The 20634-nt window shown below is 38.0% G+C and overlaps 1 protein-coding gene across 1 annotated transcript in view; it reads right to left on the bottom strand.

Annotated features, from left to right (window-relative positions):
- The window catches only part of COL4A3 (collagen type IV alpha 3 chain), a 66393-nt gene that overhangs the window by 11274 nt on the left and 34485 nt on the right, over nt 1–20634 (bottom strand). Inside the window, exons 22-42 of the mRNA XM_050902646.1 lie at nt 19715–19807; nt 18838–18933; nt 18415–18485; nt 16985–17173; nt 15912–16080; nt 14914–15006; nt 13693–13797; nt 12690–12787; nt 11128–11278; nt 10883–10996; nt 9917–10084; nt 8721–8810; nt 8001–8135; nt 7181–7279; nt 5601–5690; nt 5074–5213; nt 3857–3983; nt 3500–3580; nt 2394–2492; nt 1345–1395; nt 159–344 (exon numbers count right to left, since the gene is read on the bottom strand). Coding sequence (XP_050758603.1) covers nt 159–344; nt 1345–1395; nt 2394–2492; nt 3500–3580; nt 3857–3983; nt 5074–5213; nt 5601–5690; nt 7181–7279; nt 8001–8135; nt 8721–8810; nt 9917–10084; nt 10883–10996; nt 11128–11278; nt 12690–12787; nt 13693–13797; nt 14914–15006; nt 15912–16080; nt 16985–17173; nt 18415–18485; nt 18838–18933; nt 19715–19807 — 2445 coding nt within the window. The remainder of the gene's footprint in view (nt 1–158; nt 345–1344; nt 1396–2393; nt 2493–3499; nt 3581–3856; nt 3984–5073; nt 5214–5600; nt 5691–7180; nt 7280–8000; nt 8136–8720; nt 8811–9916; nt 10085–10882; nt 10997–11127; nt 11279–12689; nt 12788–13692; nt 13798–14913; nt 15007–15911; nt 16081–16984; nt 17174–18414; nt 18486–18837; nt 18934–19714; nt 19808–20634) is intronic.

Here is a 20634-nt window from a genome sequence, read left to right as displayed (position 1 = left end):
ACGGTAACATTGCATTAACTGGTAAAGGAACTACCTGTTTAATTATGAAGCTCTCCTGGGGGAAGACCCCTTTCAAATCTTCAGTTCTGGACAGGCTGAATTCTGCTTTCAATTATCAGTATATCATTTCAGATAAATAAGGAGTTGTAACAACACACCTGGTCTTCCATCTGCACCAGCAATACCTCTATTCCCTTTTTGGCCAGTAATCGCCATGCCTGTTGCACCTTGAAATCCAGGTAACCCCACTAAGCCAGGAGGTCCAACGGGTCCTTGATCACCCCGATGACCTTTCATACCTGGTGGCCCAGGAAAACCAGGCAGTCCCATGTCCCCTTTGATTCCTGCAAAGTATAAGTATTACATTTGGGGAGAGCTGTCAAGATGGTAAGATGATGTGACTACACAGAATATGTGCATTTACTATACTGCAAAGGTAGAATTCAGCCTTTGTTTTTAGTATGAAGAAGTCCCCAAAGCCACCTGGCTACTATAAAGCAAAATAGTTGAGAGAAGACAGGACTCACTGCAAGGTAGTGTACACGCCACTTTTTTCTTTTTTTTTTTCCTTTTTTTTTGAAAAACTCCCACTTCAGAGATTGCTCATACAAAGGAATAAACTTGAGAGGAGGGTAGAAAGACCAGAGCATGGAATATTTCTTGGTGCGCAAGTAGAAGAAATGCTTCTTTGAACATCAGAACTGGCAAATCCTTTTAAACTAAATTCCAGCTAAAAGCATCAATATGAGTACAACAAAATAAGAGACTACTCCAAAAGAATATTGTTCTAAGGTTGATCTCAGAGTGCATGATCTATATATGGAGAATATGAAGACAGAAATTTTTTTTCTTTAAAGCAAATCAATGGATTTCTACCAGTACTAGAAATACAATGCAAAACCTGAAAAATGGGAAGTCCCCTCAGTCAACTGTTCATCAATATAAAAGAGAGGATGAACAAAATTAAAATGCAGTCACTGCAGCTTTCTTACAGTATGCTTAGTATTCACCAGCATCATGTTTTCATTAGAACATACTCTGTTAATCAAATTATGTATCAAAACAAAATTTCAAAACCTCTAGAATGTGTATATCACCTTCAGAAAACCATAGAAGTTGGCTTCTTTATTTCCCTTTTACAACAATCTTAACTTTACAAGCAAGACCTCTTGACATTTAATATACAGCACCAAATCATTGATCAAAAGCAAAGAATCGCTCTTGATTTCCTCTGACACTCTTAGTGCCATTTCAAGCATCCAAAAGCAGGTGGCGACTTAAAGATGAAGATGATGATTCTGGTATTTAAAAATTAAGCTTTTGCTTTCTGAAAAGACAACTCACCTCTACGACCAGGAATACCTCGAAGGCCAGGGATTCCTCTCCCTGGTGCTCCTATAAAATATTAGGTCATGTTATACTCAAAGTCCTGAATAACTTTTAGAAAACACCATAATTGTCTAATATTTCATACGTTTCTTCAGAATTCACTGAATCAAAATGTAGATTTTAGTTATAGGTAAAATATAATGTATTGATTATTTCCATTTCTTCTATCCAGAAATACAAATTAAATTTGTAAGTTTTTCTTTATAGTAGGAACTCTTATTGATCAATCATATTTGAGGTACATTCTACAATAATACGCTTTGTCTTTTTTCAGAGGAAAAAAAAAAACAGAAGAACAATCTGCATTTAAGTTAGTTACTATGAAAAATAGAAGAAGAAATGTAAATACCTAAAAAAGAAAATACGTTAACAGTGACTACTTCAAACTTAATATAAAAAAAACTTACTAAATACTATGAATGCCTTCTCAGTATCCTCTTTATACTAATATGCAACAAAATATTTTTCACTGTAAACCATGAAAACACTTTCTGTCAGAATTCAGTGGAGGACTAAATCTATCTGCGGATGTTGATGACATCAGGAGTAACATTTAAATTAAAGGTTTTACAACCCAAGGGCCAGGTCATGGAAACCTTCACTATTCGTATAAGTAAAGACTGTGATTCCTTTTATCTTATCTCCATGTAAGAGAGGAGACTCCTTTAAAAGGATTTTGGTTCTTTTCATCTCTTTGAGATTAAACACGTAAGAACTGTTAACAGCAATACTTTGGCTCTGGCAGACATTAACATTTTTAGGTGACATTATGACAAATCACATGTATAATAGAGCAGTGACACATGCATTTGGGTTGTTGACAGCATGTACAACAATTACATAGAAAAACTTGTGAATTATGTAAAAGTGAAAAACCTTCTCCTTATAAACTTATCTTTGGCTCCACAGAAGCTCCTTATTAATCCTTACCAAATAACCCTTGTCAGTTTAACTAGGGAAAAAAACAATTGTAAAATAGAAAGAAAATATTTCACTGGTGTTACCTGGTTCTCCCTTTACTCCTGGGGGACCAGGCATACCATCCTGACCTTGATTACCTCTTTCACCAACAAGTCCATTTTTTCCAGGGTCTCCAACAGCACCTGTGAATTATAATGGACCACAATATCATTTTCACTTCTATTATTTTGCATTTCAAAGGGAGAAGATATGAGTCTCCTTTATTAAAATTTAGTTAGTTCAGCTACTTCAAAGATAGATGTAACTGTGTTGGTATATAAACATTTGTAAAGAGCAGCATATAATTTTTATTGAGCTCGCTGGACTTCAATGGATTTAACACCCCCACTATTTTCACAAGCAATAACTTCCTGTCTTTCAAAGACATTTTAGGACCCTGCCTTTGATTTAACCCACGCTGGTGGGAATCCATACAGGCAATGTGGTTTATCTCCCTGGCTTTATTACAAATTCAAGGTTTCTCTAAACAGGGAGCAGATTCTGATCTTTGCTAACTCTGCTGGTAAGTCAGTGCAAGTTCACTGAAGTCTACAAACCCACATCATCATAATTTTGATGAAGATCTCTGAATATAAGAGCATTCAATGCTCTTTTTGAAGACAATGACTGGCACTTACTTTAATAAAGTCTGCATTGCATACCTCTCTGTTGCTGCATATTTACACACTCCCCCTTAGGTATATTTTGAACGGTTTGATCTTTTCTGTTGCTTTAACAAACAACTACAACTCTGTCCCCTTTTTCCACTCTAATTCATTTTCTTCTCCTCCTCATCTAGCTACATCTTAGTTTATTATTCTCTTTTAGGAGGTAGAACAAGCCTTTCTGACAATTGTGTGTCTATCACATCTTGAGACCTCTGGATGAAAAAAAAAAGGCAAAAAGCTTTACAATAATGAAACAAAATTAAAACCTCTTGCCTCAGCTGAACTGATAACATTGAAAACAGGCTGTTAAAGACCTTAGCTGGAACCAGAGAAACCAACAAAGCCCCGAGCTAACATAAACAGAGACTGCAACTGCATCAGTTAAATTCTAAAAAGCTCAGAACAAGAACATCAACTGCCTCATTACAAAGAAAATAACAAACGCGGGGGCAGTGATTTGGGAGAGATGCTATATAGCATACCAGGAGGGCCTGTAATGCCCTGTTGTCCTGGTTGGCCCTGCCGTCCTTTAACACCAGTATCTCCAGGACGTCCAGGCTTCCCTGTAAGAAGAAAGAGTGTGGAAGAGGAGAAAAGGCATTATTACTAGATCCAGACTCAGTCTGAGAACTTTGCTATCATTTCTGCTTCGGACAGCTGCGAAAGATCTCTAGCTGACGTAAGCTAGCCTGGCTGCACTGACTATAAAGGAGCTGTTTAGGTTTACAGCGGTTGAATATAAATGTGCCACCCCACAGGCACCCTGTGTAGTTTATTGAGAAATTATCTTCTTCTAAAAGCATGTCAACATCTCACCATCCCTCCAAAACAAAACATACCTGGGATTCCTGGACTTCCAGTTTCCCCTCTGATCCCATGTGGTCCTGGTACTCCTTTACGTCCTGGATGACCTTGGGATCCTTTTTCTCCTTTGCTGCCCAAAACTCCTGGGGGGCCTGGATCTCCCTGAGAAATAGCAGTTGCACACATACAGGTAAAGAATCACATTACATCAAATACATTACATTCCATATTTGAACAATAGAAAAATCATATGTCATATTAAAGGTTAAGTAAGTGTAATCATGGTTCATTATGATTTTCAGACAAAAATCAAAGTAGACTAATATGAAGTCTTCTCATAATACCACTGATCCTTTAGACATAGCTAAGGAAAAAAGATCTTTCTTTAATCTATACAAACCAACTTCAGTCTTTAGATGTTTTCACTGGCACATGGACTTCCCTTCAGTTTTAATCTAACAGCTCCTCTTTTGATCCAAACATACATTCCTTACATAACATGCAGCTATACAAAATACTGAAATGCATATTTTTCCTTGAATTCCTACTGATTTTCACAATAGTAATCTCATTGTGGCTACCCAGCTAATACAGAAAATAAACAGATAATTTAGACAGAGTACAGGAGTTATATTACAGTTTACAGCCTCAACCACGTATTTCAGATAATCTCATTTGTAAAAAGACTCCCAGTTGTTCAAGAACCAGAATATGTGGTGTAAAATTGTATCCAATTGACCTAACTTAAAAGATACTGTTTTTTTCTTAGCAATATATATTATTGAACATAATATATACTGAACGTAATATATATTGCTAAGAAAAAAACCAATTCATTTTGTGTAATGGTATTACTAGACTGTCAAAAACCAACAGTACAATTTTAGATTACAAAACTTTCGCATCTGCTAATAGTATGTTTTTCTGTACTTTTTAACATACAAGTATTCCTACTGCTGACTTTTTAAGTGCAAGTCCTTGTTCTTAATGGATTAGCAACTTTTACAGTAACAAAGTTATTTCCAAGATGTTCCACCTTTACAAATAAGAAAGTCTTGCACCAAGAGAAAAATGAAATATAATGAACTCAAAAATTTCTCCTCAGTAATGACACAATAGAATTTTCGTATTTCTTATCACTAACAAATCTACTTCTGCAAACTCTGCAGCTCATGCTTACATGTTGTTCTGTTTCTATAGTCAAAGGCTCTGCTTATTGCCTAATATGACAATGTTTCCATTGACTTTATACCTTTGGACCAGGTTCTCCTGGAGGCCCAGCAGATGGGTACCCAGGATCTCCTCTGTCACCTGGAAAGCCACCATAGCCCGGTGGACCAGGGTCACCTGATGGTCCTGGAAAGCCTGGAGATCCTTTCTGTCCTTTTGGACCTGGAAAAATACAGATACCGATACCATTCTTAAAAGGATCATAATTGCATACCACACCTCGTGATTTGTGAACTACTGCTTGTATATTCAGATATTCATTCTTCATTGAAGAAATTTACACAGCCAGTGATTTTATTTCTAAACACATTAAAAAGAGGTTCTTACATGTAACAATAATAAATTAAAGAAGTTATATTTCATTTAGAGAGAGGGAGAACTGCATTCTGCAAGTCAAGCAAATGCTGGGGTGATGAGAAGTCTATAGGTACTGCAAAGAATGAATCCCACTCTAAGTATTGTGCAGTGCGCTTACAGTAACTGCTCAGATCTGTGCAAATGATTCTACACAGCTCTATGAATTCGTAATATGGCTTGACAGAAAATGACCTGGAATTCCCATGTCCCCTTTGTTTCCTGGTGCACCTGGGAATCCTTGTCCTCCAGGAATCCCTGGAAGACCCATAAATCCTTTGACACCTGCAAGATGAAGAAATAAGTGTCATCTTCACATGTTTGCTTTAGACACTGGCTGGCTGGTAGAGCTGTCATGAATACAGAATCCTCTGCTGCACACCTTGTCATGGTATCTTATTATTTTATAAATCAACATGCAGCATCTTGCGACAGACACAGATAAAATTATCATTATTGTTGTCGGAAAGTCAAGGAAATAACAAGCATCTCATGTATGAACATTAAAATTAACGTTTGTGACCACAGCACTTAGGCGCAGCAACTGAAATATACTTTTGCAAATTTTGATCAAGATCATGAGTTTGTGTTTACACACTGGACTCTCCTTTTATTGTCCCCCTGAGTTCAGTCTGGTTTCTGGGCATGTCAGAATCACATTATTACTTACTCATTCTGCATTTCTCATGACTAGTATACTCAAGAGCTTTTTCTTATATGGCTTAGGCACTTTTTCCCCCCACTCACTTATCTTTAGCTTAATTTAGCTAAATTAGCATTCAGTTTAATGACTACAAGATCTAGTTGCATCTAGGATGTCCAGATGTCTAAATTGCAGGGTACTAGCAATGCCTGAACATTTAGGCAGGTGTTTCAACATTTAGGCATTTCTTCCATAGAATGTTAGCGAGTAGTGGAGTATTTACAGTTTTTCCTGTGATGGCTACACTGCAATGACTACAAAGGATGTTAATGACAGACTATACCAGTGATGCTATAATGACATATAGCATGGCTAATTGCCATCATGAGAAGAGCCATTCTGATTACAAGTTTAAAATTATTTCTAATTGTCACCATTTTTATGTATCTAATTATAGTGTCATATGGTTTTCTAGAAAGAAGTTATCTCAAAGAATCAAAATATAGAATACAGAGAAGTAAAGATGTTTTATTAGCATTAATTTGAAAAAAAACCAGATGCATTGTCTCACTCAAGGGTCAACATGTATCGTTATGTATGAGGTTATGGTAATGGCAGAGCAAAACTTTGTGAAATAGTTTAGGTACGTTTATAAAGCCAAACATGCAGGCTTTGAAAAGGGAAATAAAATCAATCTGAAATAAAGAAAGCTTCTGAAATATTTTTGTGCACAACTTTAATGTTCATATTTTAGAATTCTTACTTTTTTTTTTTTTAATAATATTAGGAATTCAAACTTCTCTTCACTTTTATAAATACTGATTTTTATTCATTGGCCTCACCAGCTTTTAGATTTTAAAGTTATAATTATTCAGGATTTAATATTATTTTCTACTTATCACTCCAAACAATGGTCTGTATTTGGAAGGAAACAAAGAATCATTTGGTGGCAGCTGCTATGACTTTCAAATAGCTTTTGAAATTGCTCAGTTTCAGAATTCTCAGAAAAGTTTCAGAGTTAATACAGAGAATGTAGTGCTACTGCTGGAGCCGACTTTATGTGCTAGCATTGAGGTAATACTATCTCTACTCTCCATGTGATACAGTAATTTTCAATATACGTATTCCATACCTGGCAGACCAGGTATTCCTTCAGACCCATCAAGACCTGGAGGACCTTGCACACCGGCATCTCCTTTTTCTCCTCTTAGACCCATTCTTCCTTGAACTCCTAAAACAAAGTTTAATTTTAAAAAATAGTACAAAGCAACATCTTAGAATGTAAGTTTTATGTAAAGTTTAAAGTTTTGTAACTCTTAAAGCTAATGAAGCAGAAGTGGAGCATAGGATTTTCACTCTGTGAACACACACAAGACACAAGCTTACAGTTAAAACCTTCTGTATTTCTCATATGGAGACAAAAGGAAGTTTCTGAAAGCTTCCATAGGAAAATGTCTACACAAAAAGCCAGATAGCATTAGTTAAGCATGTACAACTCGTATACAGAGAGTCTATATAAATATTACAAACAAAGGAATTCTTCTGACAGTCAAGTATTTCTAAGCAGACTCAATTTCTTTGCAATCCAGCATCTAGTTGGTAAGCGCACCCACTTCTGTGCTCACGGGCTACTAAATGTGTAAAAACATGAATGTATAGCATATATGTATATAAGCCTCCTAGTACTACTGACATATTATTACTGGTTCAACATTACAATAAGAGTTTTTTTAAGGAATATGGGCTTGTTAAAATGGAAATAAATATTCAGTGTAATATCCAACTATCCCATAAATAAAAAGGCAGTTACAGTGTTCAGCAATAATTATTTCAAAGCCGTGTGAATACTCTCAGTAGTAGGGTCATTTTCTTCCGTGTTTTAGAGGCCACTGGAACTGCAACACAGATGACAACCCTAACTAGTTTTGAATGCCAGAACAATGAATATGTACCTTTTAAGCCTCGTTCTCCTTTATTCCCAATACCAACCAAGGTCTCAGATGGTCCCCGAAAACCTTTATCACCTGGTTCGCCTTTTGCTCCAAGAAATCCTTTTCTTCCCTTTAGTCCTGGGAAGCCAGGAGAACCTGCAAGAAAATATAATGAAATTTTCTGAAGAAACCTGGCTAGACAATAGCCTAAACAAAGCAATGAAACTCCTGTCTTCAAGGGCAACTACATATGTAAATATACATTCCAAATCAACAACCTAAACTAGCTTTTTAATTACTCCAATCATCAACAGAACGTCTATGAGCACAGATTATGGCAAGAGACGGTAATTATTTCTTCTACTGAATATATGTATAATCTTATATCTGTTGAATAGATATAATAATGATATTTGGAACATGAATGGGATGGACCAAAAATAGAGCAAAAAAGCTCTCTGCTCTTCACTTAGCAAATCACCAGCTACTTTTACAAATACCAATGAAATAGAAAAGGTGGCAATTCAAAACTGCTAAAAAAAAAATAAAAAAAAATGTAGTCATTCAGTCTGTAGACTGCACATATACAGAAGCCAAAGATTTACCAAGACTCAAAGAAATTTCGGTATGACATGCATACTTAGGAGTGATAACATACATCAAGATGGATCACAAGACTACTTCAGCATGGAATTTCCTATATCCTAAGTAATAATGAGGGCAGATACTATGGCCACTTGCCTCTGATACCCGGGTTGCCTGGTCTTCCAATCATGCCAGGGGGTCCAGGAATTCCTAACAGGCCCATTATACCTGGCTCTCCCCTTAAGCCTGTGGAATTGAAGCAATAGGAACATATTTGTTAGTATTTGATAAGTGAAACAGAACATTGCTTCAGAAAACTACACATATGCCTGTCATTTAAGTGTTTAATTGCTTATTTTATTTTTTTCTCCATTTCTATAACATACTGTCCAAGCCAGTTTTCCAGTCTTTAATCACATGAACAGCGCTTACACACACAGTAACCCCCAAACTACCTAGATTAGTAGCTGCAACAGCTTCTATCAATGAATGAAATAATTGACGTTGAGGATAATGTATCAGAGATCCACACAGGGATGGGAGACCTGTCATGGGATGTATGGGAAAGACATTCCTTTCTGGCTCAGGAGTTGAAGGCCAGCTGAGACATGACAACTCCCCTCAAATGACATCAGAAGTCTAGGTTTGCATAACTGAGTCAAATGCTACATGTTTATCACTAGTTTTATAGGTTGTATATATAAAAAGGTATGTACCATCTCCTTCCCACAGAATAATGAAGGATTTGACAGTAATGAAAAATCTTTGTTAGAGATAAGAAGCATTACACAACTGATTTCTTTTATTCTACAAATCAAATTTGAACACATTTCTGGAAAAAAAAAAATACAGGGATTACCTACCTTACTTAAAGTTAGCTCTGGTTAACGTGACAGAGTTTGATCTGACTGAACTCTGTCAGACTCAAGATGTGAACTTGCTTTTTAAGAAAAAGAAGACAGCATTAATAAGCTATCTGTTTGAAAAGGGATGCTGATGAGGAACTAAACACTTTACACTTCCATTATGCTGGGGAGTTGCTTTGAATGTTAACTATTTCTTGTCCTACCGCAAGGACATTACTGTACAAAAAAAAAAAAAAAAAGTAAGGTAGCCCTCTCTTCTCAGAAGACCATTATAGAAAATTCAGTACTGTGTCATGACAGCTTCAAGATATGCTTGTCATTTAGGGAATGATGATTTATTTGTTTTCCATATAGATCTCAATGATATATGAAAGCCGTTAATGGAAAAATATTTCAGCATCTTCAATTTGGAAAAGCATGACTGACACCTTTTTGCAGAGACTGACTTAATTTCTACGTCAAAACAAGTATTTGGGGAATCCTTACCTGGCACACCAGAGATTCCTGGCCTTCCAGACTGTCCCTTGGGACCAGGTAATCCTGCATTTCCCTGAACACCTATTAATCCAGGTTCCCCAGGCTTTCCATAGATTCCCGGGATACTCAAGCCAGGAGGACCTAGTTTTCCTTTTGAACCTTGCGAACCTCTTCCTCCTAAGAAAAATGCATGACAGTGTAGTATGGTACATCCGTCTGGAAAATAAACCTTCATCTCTATCTTGCCATCATGAGCATGAAACTCTTCTTGAACTCTGCCTGTTTGAGGGCTAAACATTAGAGCTGTAAGACAACATACACGTTCAGGAAACCTAAAGAGTTGTGGTTTTTTTTTTTTTAAAAGGGAAGGAAAAAAAAAAAAAGGTGAGAGTAGACAATTCTGTTCTTTCTCAGAAAAAGAAGAAAACCCCAAACATGAAAAAACCACTACATTCATTCTCTAACAAAAAACCCCCAAAAACCCAAACAAACAAAAAAATTTAAAAAAAATCCTTTTGAGATCATATATAGAAGGACTGTGCTGGGTACCTGAGTGTGTTTCTTTTGGAACGAAAATCATATGCAGTATATGCAGGTACTTTTGAGACCCTGAACTGGTTTTCTACCTAGCTGAGCTCTTCCTCTGTTCTGTATCAATCGCATCGCACCAAGGAATCTAAATTCAGCCCCATATAAGAGACATGACTGAAATATCTTTTTTCCTGTGGAATTTGGCCCAGTTTGTGATTACTCTTTATACTGTACAATGGAATCTGAATCTTAATCCATCTTAGTCAGTGCATGTGTTTCCTCCCATCTGCAGAAAGTGCATCTTTTAAACGGGCTCTCATTTTCTCGCATACTATCCTATAACCAATATTCAGAAACAACTTCAGCTCCCTCAGACCACTGGAAGGCAGAAACAAAACCCAGACCCACCCAGCCAAATGGCACATTGGATTCAGAAGGTCCTACCTGGTGGGCCTGTAGCTCCCTGGCCACCTGGCAAACCTGGCAGGCCAATAAGACATTCAGCTGGTTTCCCTGGAAAACCTGGATCTCCAGGAACTCCAGGTGAGCCACGATCTCCTAAAAGAAAGGAGACTGGATTCACAATGATTTCAGTAGAAGTTTCAGGCTTTGAGTGAGCATCGTTTGACTTGGCTTCCCTTTCCTTAAAATAACTTGCTGTGCTCCTTGAGCTTGTTTGACAACAGTACCTCTTAGGCCATCATCACCATCACGTCCAGCATGCCCTGGTAGGCCTGGAAGTCCTGGAAATCCAGTATCACCTTTTGAGCCAGGAATGCCACGACCTCCTGGTGAACCCAGTCTACCTGGCTCTCCAGGAATAACCATGCCTGGGTCACCCTGCAACACAGAGAGAAATGTGAACAATCCACTATGTTTTGCAAATCTGCCAAAATATTTTCTCCACTGTGATCAATTAACTTCTTTTATTAGGGTAATCCTCTCCATTCCCTGGGGATCTTTCACACTGTAATTTTTAATGGCTCCAATTCCGCAGACTTGGATGTTCCTTATTGACCAGCTGCAGGTTCCATACCAGAAGAGCAATTTGTCTAGACAGCTTTTGAACTCTGTCTCCTAACTCTAAGAAATTGCTACTGAGCAATGCAAGACACTTCCCTCCATTTGGCCTTTACTGCATTGTGATGCTTACTGTAGCTGTGAAAAGCTTTGGACCTGTATCTGAAAATTTGGTTGAAGTTTGTGCAAATACAACTTTTCCTTTATTTTTATATGATAGTCATATTTCTATCAAAATATTTATTTAAATAATCAAGGTCAGCACCCAGATACGTCTTGGAATACTCAAAGTCAGTTATTGGGTTTTTTTAAATCATTCTTCTGACCATTTTTTTCCATGAAGACTGGTTTTATCACAAATGTCCCAAGTCTATTCCCTGAACAGAAAGTTTGAATTAATTTTTTCTTTGGCTGACTGAACTACTGGCTGTTTTGAGTACTAGCTTTGAGTACCAGCAAATCAATATCTTCATAAAACAGGTCAGTAGAGCTGAGCTTATACCAGTCACTGATGATATACTTGGACCACAAAGGCCACTCCACATCCAGCTGTTCTGTGGCATCAAACACAGATTAAATAATGATTAAAAAAAAAAAATCCACAACCTCAAACCCCACACTTTGTCATGTCAAAAAATACACAAAAGAATGACATATGAGCACACAAAAAAAGAAATGCCACTTTTTCCAAACATGTAAGTGTTATTATTTTGTTCAATTTTGAATGCTGATTACAGAGTAGTCAAGAATCCTATATTTACATATGCCATCCGTAGATCAGCTTCTGTTAATCAGCAAGAGTGGCTGCAGTATTACCTCCAACCTACTTCCTTTATGCTTCAATTCAACAGAGCACTTGCTTAAATTGAATGCATACTTATTTGTCACTGACCTCCATCAAATATGTGCTTAATTGCAATTTCTGAACAGCCATCTTTTCAGAAGCTGTGGCCTTAATTTTTTGCTGTAAGCAATGCAATATCCTCCTTGTGCTCTGAAAACTGAAGTACCAAAACATCCCAAACACTTGGAGTTCTGAAATCCTGTATCTGAATTCAAAATTTTGGCTTGAGCCCCTTTTTATATAAAGAATTTAATTCCACAGTTTTTGCATCACTGGTCAGGAAATACAGGAACTCCTATATTCCTTACACTTCTTAATTTATTTGCTCAGTGTCACATTTAATGAATGGGACCTATAGAAAAGTCTGTGCTGTATTTCTAACCAAACCTTTTCTCCTGGTTGTCCTAGGTTTCCAGGTCGGCCTGGATCTCCAATCTTTCCTTCACAACCTGGTGACCCTCTGCCTCCTGCAAGTCCTTTATCTCCTGCAAAAGGAATTAAACGGCAGTACAGATGCTGTGGTTATCACCTTATTTTACAAATGGGTATTTGTATGGATGCAGTTATGAGCCTCTGACACTAAAGTAGCTTATATGAGCTGAAGACAGCATCCTGATTTCAGAGTTGATGTGACACACTGCATCTTGTTCCTTACATATTCACTCAATGTTGACTGTAACACTGCTTGTTACTTGCTTCAAATTAGTTATTTAACATGGGATTTTTTTTTTTTTTTTAAAGTGAAGCTATTCTGATGTCAGTTCCCTACTGTTTTCTTTAACAAGCAGCTTGGTAGTAGTTTTAGTATTAGAGCTTGCCTTTTTTTTTTCCCCCCATCCTGATAGGATTACGAGAATTTCTTAATATTTCTAGTGTCCCAACTGGGGTATGACTTTGCATGAGGAATGGTCAACTGTGCAGTATTCAAAATGCTTTCCATTACCTGCACATTAGAGCAGGTATTGCATTGTACGTAACCAAAATTGATTAAAAATAAAGTACTGACACTTATACAGCTCTGTCTCTGTAACACATATCCAGGTAAAGAGGATCCATCTAAAGTAAGTGTGGCACTCAGATGAGCTGCACCTGTTTGAGCAGTATTCCAGAAAGCATCAATTTTTTAAAAATATTTTCCTACTGCCAGCTTTGATACTTGATTCTCTGAAATAGTTAAAAATATTTCAGAGTTGCAATTTATAAGGCTTGAGGCAGTAAGTTACGAGAGTGCTAAAAACACTTGCCTGCCTGACTAATGTTCATTGATTTTTTTTTTTTAACTTGTTGATTGTTTTTACTGTGGACTAAAAAAAAAAGATTTTTTTTTGTTTTGCCTTTTTTTTTTTTTTTTTTTTCTTTAAAAAGATGATGGTCAAAAAGAGTATTTTACCTTTTGGACCTGGGTTTCCAGGAAACCCAAGCCCTGGAAAGCCTGTGTCACCTGTTGGCCCTGGATGTCCTGAATCACCTGGCTGACCTCTTGCTCCAACCCTACCTGTACAAAGAGAGTAAGTAAACTGTGATGTATCTTACCACAGAATATCAACTTGTAAGATTAGGTGTTTTATAGTTTATCGTTATTAATTAGGACACCACTGTAGATTATATTAGAACTTAGACACTATTTCTCCTCCACAGCAGGTTTTCACAGTTAAAATGCTAACTGTGTTCACAGGATCAAAGCAGGCATGAGTCTATGAGTTAAGTTTTTATGCAATCTGCTCAAATTCCAGACTTCCACGAACAACTATGTGCAGATACAAATCTTTCACTCGTTGAGAAGATACAAACACACATCACAGGGGTGAGGCTTGGAACAGAAGCAACAATAAGAACAGAAGCTACCATAAAGCTGCCAAGAAATTTTCCTGTGCTATTCAGGGCAGCTTTAAGGACTATTGTTCTACAAAGCCAAAGCAAAGATGCCTTACGGTTAGCCTGAATGTCACTTACTGTCCTTCAGTGCATTCAAAAATTCTGCAAAATTTAAAACACCAGCAACCAAAAAAACCCCACCTAGAACCCAAGCCCAAAACCCACCCAAAAAAGGACACTCTGGTTCTTAATATCTTAGAACAATGGTTAGTAACAGTCATGTCAAAAAGGAACCGGGAAACTTAGTAATAGAGTTGCTTTTTTGACTGTGTCCCTGCAAAGCATGAGAAGGGCCAAGGGCTTCAGGAAGATTAAGAATGCTTTGACCTAATTTTGTTCCTTCTGTTTTGAAGGCTGCAGCAGTCCCAGCTAATATAGGATACACTTTTGTCAAAATTATGCCAGAGGCACCTTTCTGGATATACAAGCTGCAGCACATGCACCAGATGTTTCCGGTTCTTGGAGGAACCAAGTCATAGCACAGGACTGCCTGGAATCTCTGCCATACTGCACACCATGGACATGACCCTGTGTGCCCTTCTTATTCACATTCACTTCCCCTAGTTTTCTTGAAAGGGAATGTTACAGCTAATTCCATAGTTTCTGTACCACAGAAATCCATTTTATGGTTATTTCAAAGTAACCCAACAGTTTTATCTGGCCAGAGCTGGGAGAGATTAATAATCCCAATCAGATTATCTCTGATTTTTACTGTATTTAGTGCAGATGTACTCACCAGGCACTCCTGGGGGTCCAGGTAAACCATCTGGTCCTTGAGGTCCTGGCAACGGAGGTAACGGAGTTATCCTACTGGTCTCTCCTTTCGGACCTTCAGCAAATACATAATCAAAGATTACAAAGGCTGATAGCTTGGCAATATGTAATCTTAAGCATTTAAAAATATTAGTGATCAATTTACTCTGTTAAAAATGCAGTCTTCTACAGTTTCCATATTTCTGAAACTCCAACAGACTTTGAAAAGCCTTCAGATCCTGGCTTCATAAAGCAAATGAATTTTATTGACACCAAGCCCACCTGCAGTCTTTCTCTCAGCCCTCCTGCAGTCTAGTGGAGACCCAGAAAAGGAAGCACGAAGTCAGCGGGAAAATGATGCAACTGAGAAATGCTTAATCTGCAACTCCATTTCATAAATATTTAATGGATCTTCTCTTTTAGAAACTTTGACTATATCTGCCATCCAACTTTGAGTTCTTCCAGATTATGCTTACCTATAAATACATACACTGGTATGTTTTCAACACTCAAAAATTATTAAGTCCTTCATATTTTCCTCTGATGACTTAGCTCACACTAATAATGATGACTGGATGCATATTTAAAGACTTTTTTTTTTTTCTTCCCCCATGATGAGGACTGTCAAGCACTGGAAGAGGTTGCTGAGAGATGATGTGCTGTCTGTCCTTGCAGGTTTTCAACGCCCAACTGGATCATGTCTTGAGTAACTTGGTCTGATCTCATAACTGACCTTGCTCTGAGCAGGAGTTTGGACTAAAGACCTCATAGGGTCCCTTCCAATCTGAATTATCTTATGACCCTAACACTTTTGCTATTATCTCCAGTGGGACCAAAGCTGGAACAACACTGTGGAAATCTCATTGCAAGAAAAACTTCCTATGTTTCATAAATTATGTCTTTGACTTCAATCTATCTCTGCAATTTCAGTCAAGTACTCTTTAACATAGGTAAAACATGGTAAAATAGGAAGTTACAAACCAGCTTCTCCAGGTAATCCAGGTGGACCAGGTATTCCTTTAGAGCCTTTGAAACCTCTTATTCCTTGTGGTCCATATCCTGGCAGTCCAGGAAGCCCCATCTCTCCAGGAAGCCCAAGACTGCCAGGCAATCCAGTTAGTCCTCTATCTCCTTTCGAACCAGTCAATCCCTATTAATGATTACACGTGTGTATACCAAGCATTACTTGCTTTCCACACCAGCTTTCACAAAAAAATGCCCGATTCTCTGTCTGACTATAATCTTGCATTACTTTAGTAACAGAGTAGCTCTGCTAATTGGAGAGGAATTTTTTCGCTGATTTACTTGTGGTTAAAAGAATATTAATTTTAATACCAATGGTTACAAATAGAGGGCTATTAAGAGTGAAATAATACATACAAATACAACAGCTTGATTTTTCAATCACTGTAGCATTACACTGTACCCTTTTTTTCTTTTTAAAACAGGTTTGGTAAAAAAACCACCTCAGCTCTGATTCTCTTTAAATACTGTGGAGTCAGGTTTAGAGAGTTATATCTGAATCACTTCAACAGTTTCTCAGCCAACACAACACAGCAATAATTGCTACTTTTTGTTTCTGCTGAACAAAGAGCTCTGCCCTAATGATTCTAGTTTTACAGTCAGTTGTGGTTTCTCTCAGCCCTGACTGAAGATTAACTCCTAAAGACTGAACAGGAACTACTTGAATTATTATTTCCTTTTAAGCATTACAAGTAGTCAGGAAAACTGTCTTTTTAAAAAAATCTTATTCATCATAGGAATCCAAGATAATGCTCCAATATAAACATCCAAACTAACATTACAACAGACTGCCGAGGTTTTTCAGCGACATGTACCTACACTAGCCTCATCTCTCTCTGGTATTACATAAGAATATTTACTCTCATTCTTTCATGCATATTGGTTGCTACAGTTGAACACAGCAGCCCTACGTCAGGTAGACGATATTCAGTTAAAGTATCTGAATAGATAACACAGACTGTTGTACAAGATATAAATACTGAGTTAGGTTTTCATGAATTCTATATTAATTGCAAACAGTGCATACCCACCTCTTCACCTTTAGAACCCTTGGATCCTTTAGGGCCAGGTCTTCCCAGAAATCCACTTGAACCTTTTCTTCCTTTGTCTCCCCTGGCTCCTGGATCTCCTCGCTCACCTTTTGGCCCTTCTGGATACACATATCCTGGCTCACCTTTTGATCCTTTATGTCCTTGATCTCCTCTAAAACCTGGAGGTCCCTGGAACAGAGCAATCAAAAGATTTCAGTGCTAGACATATGTCAACTGTTTTCAAAATTTCTTTTTTTAAGTTAAATACCTGAGAGTGGTTCTCTTTATTGTCATCTTTATTCGCTGTAATGGCACACTTCAATGAACAGGGTTTTTCGGGTTTTTTTTGTTTTTTTCTTTGTCTCCTGCCTTTACTCCTCTTGGCCCTGATTATAATTTCATTTATGCTACTGTAAGCAGGAATAATGCAGGATCATTTAATGGATCAGACTGTTAGCTATCTGGTTGTGCTTTGGTGGCACAAAAAGAAGGACAAGAAAGTACCTTAAAATCTAATTTGAGATTTCTCCTCCACATGGGAATATCTCCCCAGGGACACTACAACTGCCACAGTTGGCTCTGTTCATAGTTAACTTCTCCTCTCCCTTCTCTCCCTCTCAGGGTACAAAGTGGGTACTCTATCCCAGCCAAAACCAGTACAAGCTGAAAGCACACTAGGCTCTAGTGATCTTGGGCTCATGAACTCTTGGGAGCCTTCTGGAAAAGCCTGTTAGCAGACTCATTCTGCATCTGTATGGCAACCACCACAATGAATACTTGTGACAATGACATTATTTTATTGGACAGCGCCATCTGTAATTTCCCATAAATAATTACTACTACAGGCACAAGTTAGGACAACCAAATGGTATGTCTGTGGCAGCAGGTGTCAGCCTTCCCTCTTCATAATGTTTCCCAAGAGGGAATGTCCTTTCCACCCCTGAAGAGGGTATTATGAGAAGCAAGTTTCTCTGTGCAGCTGGGGCTTTAGCAAGTCCTGAGTATGCTGGAAACAAGAGACGTAAGAAGTCTGACGAAGATCACAGCACACAAAACTCTATATATGCTTTACAGCCACTGCCATGATTATAGAATTACGTAGATGAACAGAATTACGTAGATGAACTGTAAACTACCCATACCAGGCAGAAGAAGGAGTCTAGCTGTCATGAAATGCAGCACAGGTTAATCACGCAGATATTTACCTGCCTCACTGCCTGGGCTGAACTTCTTGCTGCACTGAGCAAAACAGGCTCATGTAAAGCTACGTCAGCCATACATTACAGTCTCTACCTAGGTGTCCCATGCAGACACATTCATTACTACAGAAAGAAAACTGGTGAGATCACCTAGTATGACACTGCATGTAACACCAGCCATGAGGTTTCTCTGAAATAATTCTTGTGGGATCTGAAAAACTGAAGTCTTACTTGAGCTCCTGGAAACCCCGGTGCTCCTGGAGAACCCAGAGAACCTTTTGGACCTGTTGCTCCTTCTCTACCTGCAAAAGAAACAGCATATTTTGTAAAGAAAAATGAAAACAAGGACATGGATTTTGACAAACTCTGATAATCGCACCCAGCATTGAATGTTTCTGCTTGCTGCATTGACTGCATCATCATAGGCTGACCTGGCTTCAGGCTGCACCTAAGCCTCTCAGCATTCTGACTTCACCTCTTTTAGGGCTTGTGCTCCTATCGGTGATGGAGCTGCATCAGGGTCTCACGCTCATCACAACCTCAGGGCCAGTTCAAGGACTGCGTGCTGCAGACGTGCCCATACCTGATTCTCATGCTAAAAGCAAAATCATTGGCATTTCCTACTACCCTGTTAGAAACAACAAGATAATTTACCGGGCATGCCATCCTGGCCATGTGGCCCAGGAGAACCAGGAAGACCAGGTATTCCCGGTATATAGCTGCAATCAGTACACATGCAAGCTTCATCACCTAGAATGAAAACAATTCATTAGTTATTCCACAGCAAGTCATTCCCAAGCTTAACTAATGTGTTACATAGTTTGTTATAGAGGATGGCTAACACTTTTTGGCCAGAGAGCAGTAGAATCACGGCCTTAATTTTGTTGGAAGATCACTTCCAACACAGTACAAAATTACCTGTGGTCAGACAGTGAATCAGAACTAATTACATTTAATTGAAAATGCAGGAACATTCAGTTTAAATCTCTTGATTTTTTCAAGTCTAGTTTTAGTAAACCATTTGGATACAGTGACTCTACTGATAAACCAAATTCTCTCAAAAGAAGAACGGGACATAGGCTTCAAACTAACATGGCTCTATATATAGCCTGGGTGACTTTAATGTGGCAAAGAGATTCAGCAGTTCCTGTGGTGAAATTTGCAGAAGGAACCTTCTCTCAGAGAACTGGGTGTTCTCAGAGAACAGTTCTCTCTCAACTGTTAGTGTTGAACATAACAATAGGAGAATACGAAAACCCTACCAATCTGTAATAATTGCTTGTTCCAGTGATGATCTACACCCTGCTGCAGTGCTGTACCACTGGTGTGCAGCACTGGCACATGCACTGCTCTTTTAGCTGCTGTTTACTGTAAGAGGAGAAAGACATCTTGCGATCCCTAATGAATTTTCTTAAATCTCTGAACTCATCAAATGGCTTAAGTGGTAAATTAAATTCAAAATTTCATAAGGATCCATGAAGATTACTGGATTGTACCATCTACTTCTGAGTGATAGTTTTCTGAAACTGACCTTTCATGCCAGTATCTCCTGGAGGTCCCGGAGGTCCTGTACACCCTGGCTCTCCAGGAAGTCCTGGTAGGCCTGTTCTAAATGTTACTCTACCTGTTAATGAAACGAGCATGGCACCATTACATCAGCAGATTATTCAGACAATTCTCTAGTTGCTAAGAGAGAGAAAAGTTGCAGGGATGAGCTGGAGACAGTATTCTGATCCTTATGGGTCCCTTCCAACTTGAGATATTCTATGATTCTATGATTCATTTAAAAGAGAGAACTACCCGGACAAATCCAACACACCTGTAACTGGAAGTACTTGAGGATAAATATGGTAATGCCAAAGTAAATCTCAGCAGACTGTTGGATCCATCTGTCTAGCCTTTAAAAAGCTTAGTCCCTTCTGGGGAAAGTATTTCCATTTTATTTGAATCAACAGAAACATAATTACCACAAATGGAAGGGAAACTCTTTTTTTAATCCTAAATTATTAATGCTGTTCATGTATCTTTGACAGAATTAATCTGCTGTATTTACTATTACTTTGGAAAAACAGCACATGCATCGAGCTCTTCCTAAAGTAATATATTTGGGGGATAGATATATTTTTCAAAGAGAGAGAAAAGAGAAGCACTACATTGGTATTGGTTCAGAAAAACTTGTTTTGGCCCTACAACATAGAAAAGAAACATGATGCTGTTGGTGCTCCTAGTTAAAGAGGTATTCCTAGTTAATACATTGTCTAGAAGTCTTATAAACTGCTACTGCTTTATTTTCATGCTGCCAGAACTTCAAACCTGCTCTAAGGCCCACTAAGACCTCTGGAGGCATGCAAATAATTTCTCTAGCTTTCAGATTAGCCCCTTCTGAATTTAGTTTTACAGATTTACTACAACTTGTGGAAGAATTAATTTTAAGAAAAGATTTTCTCTCGT

The sequence above is a fragment of the Gymnogyps californianus genome, chromosome 10 (assembly GCF_018139145.2).
Source record: "Gymnogyps californianus isolate 813 chromosome 10, ASM1813914v2, whole genome shotgun sequence".
Lineage (NCBI taxonomy): Eukaryota > Metazoa > Chordata > Aves > Accipitriformes > Cathartidae > Gymnogyps > Gymnogyps californianus.
Note: the sequence above shows the minus strand (reverse complement) of the source record. Positions and strands in the feature narration are given on the sequence as shown.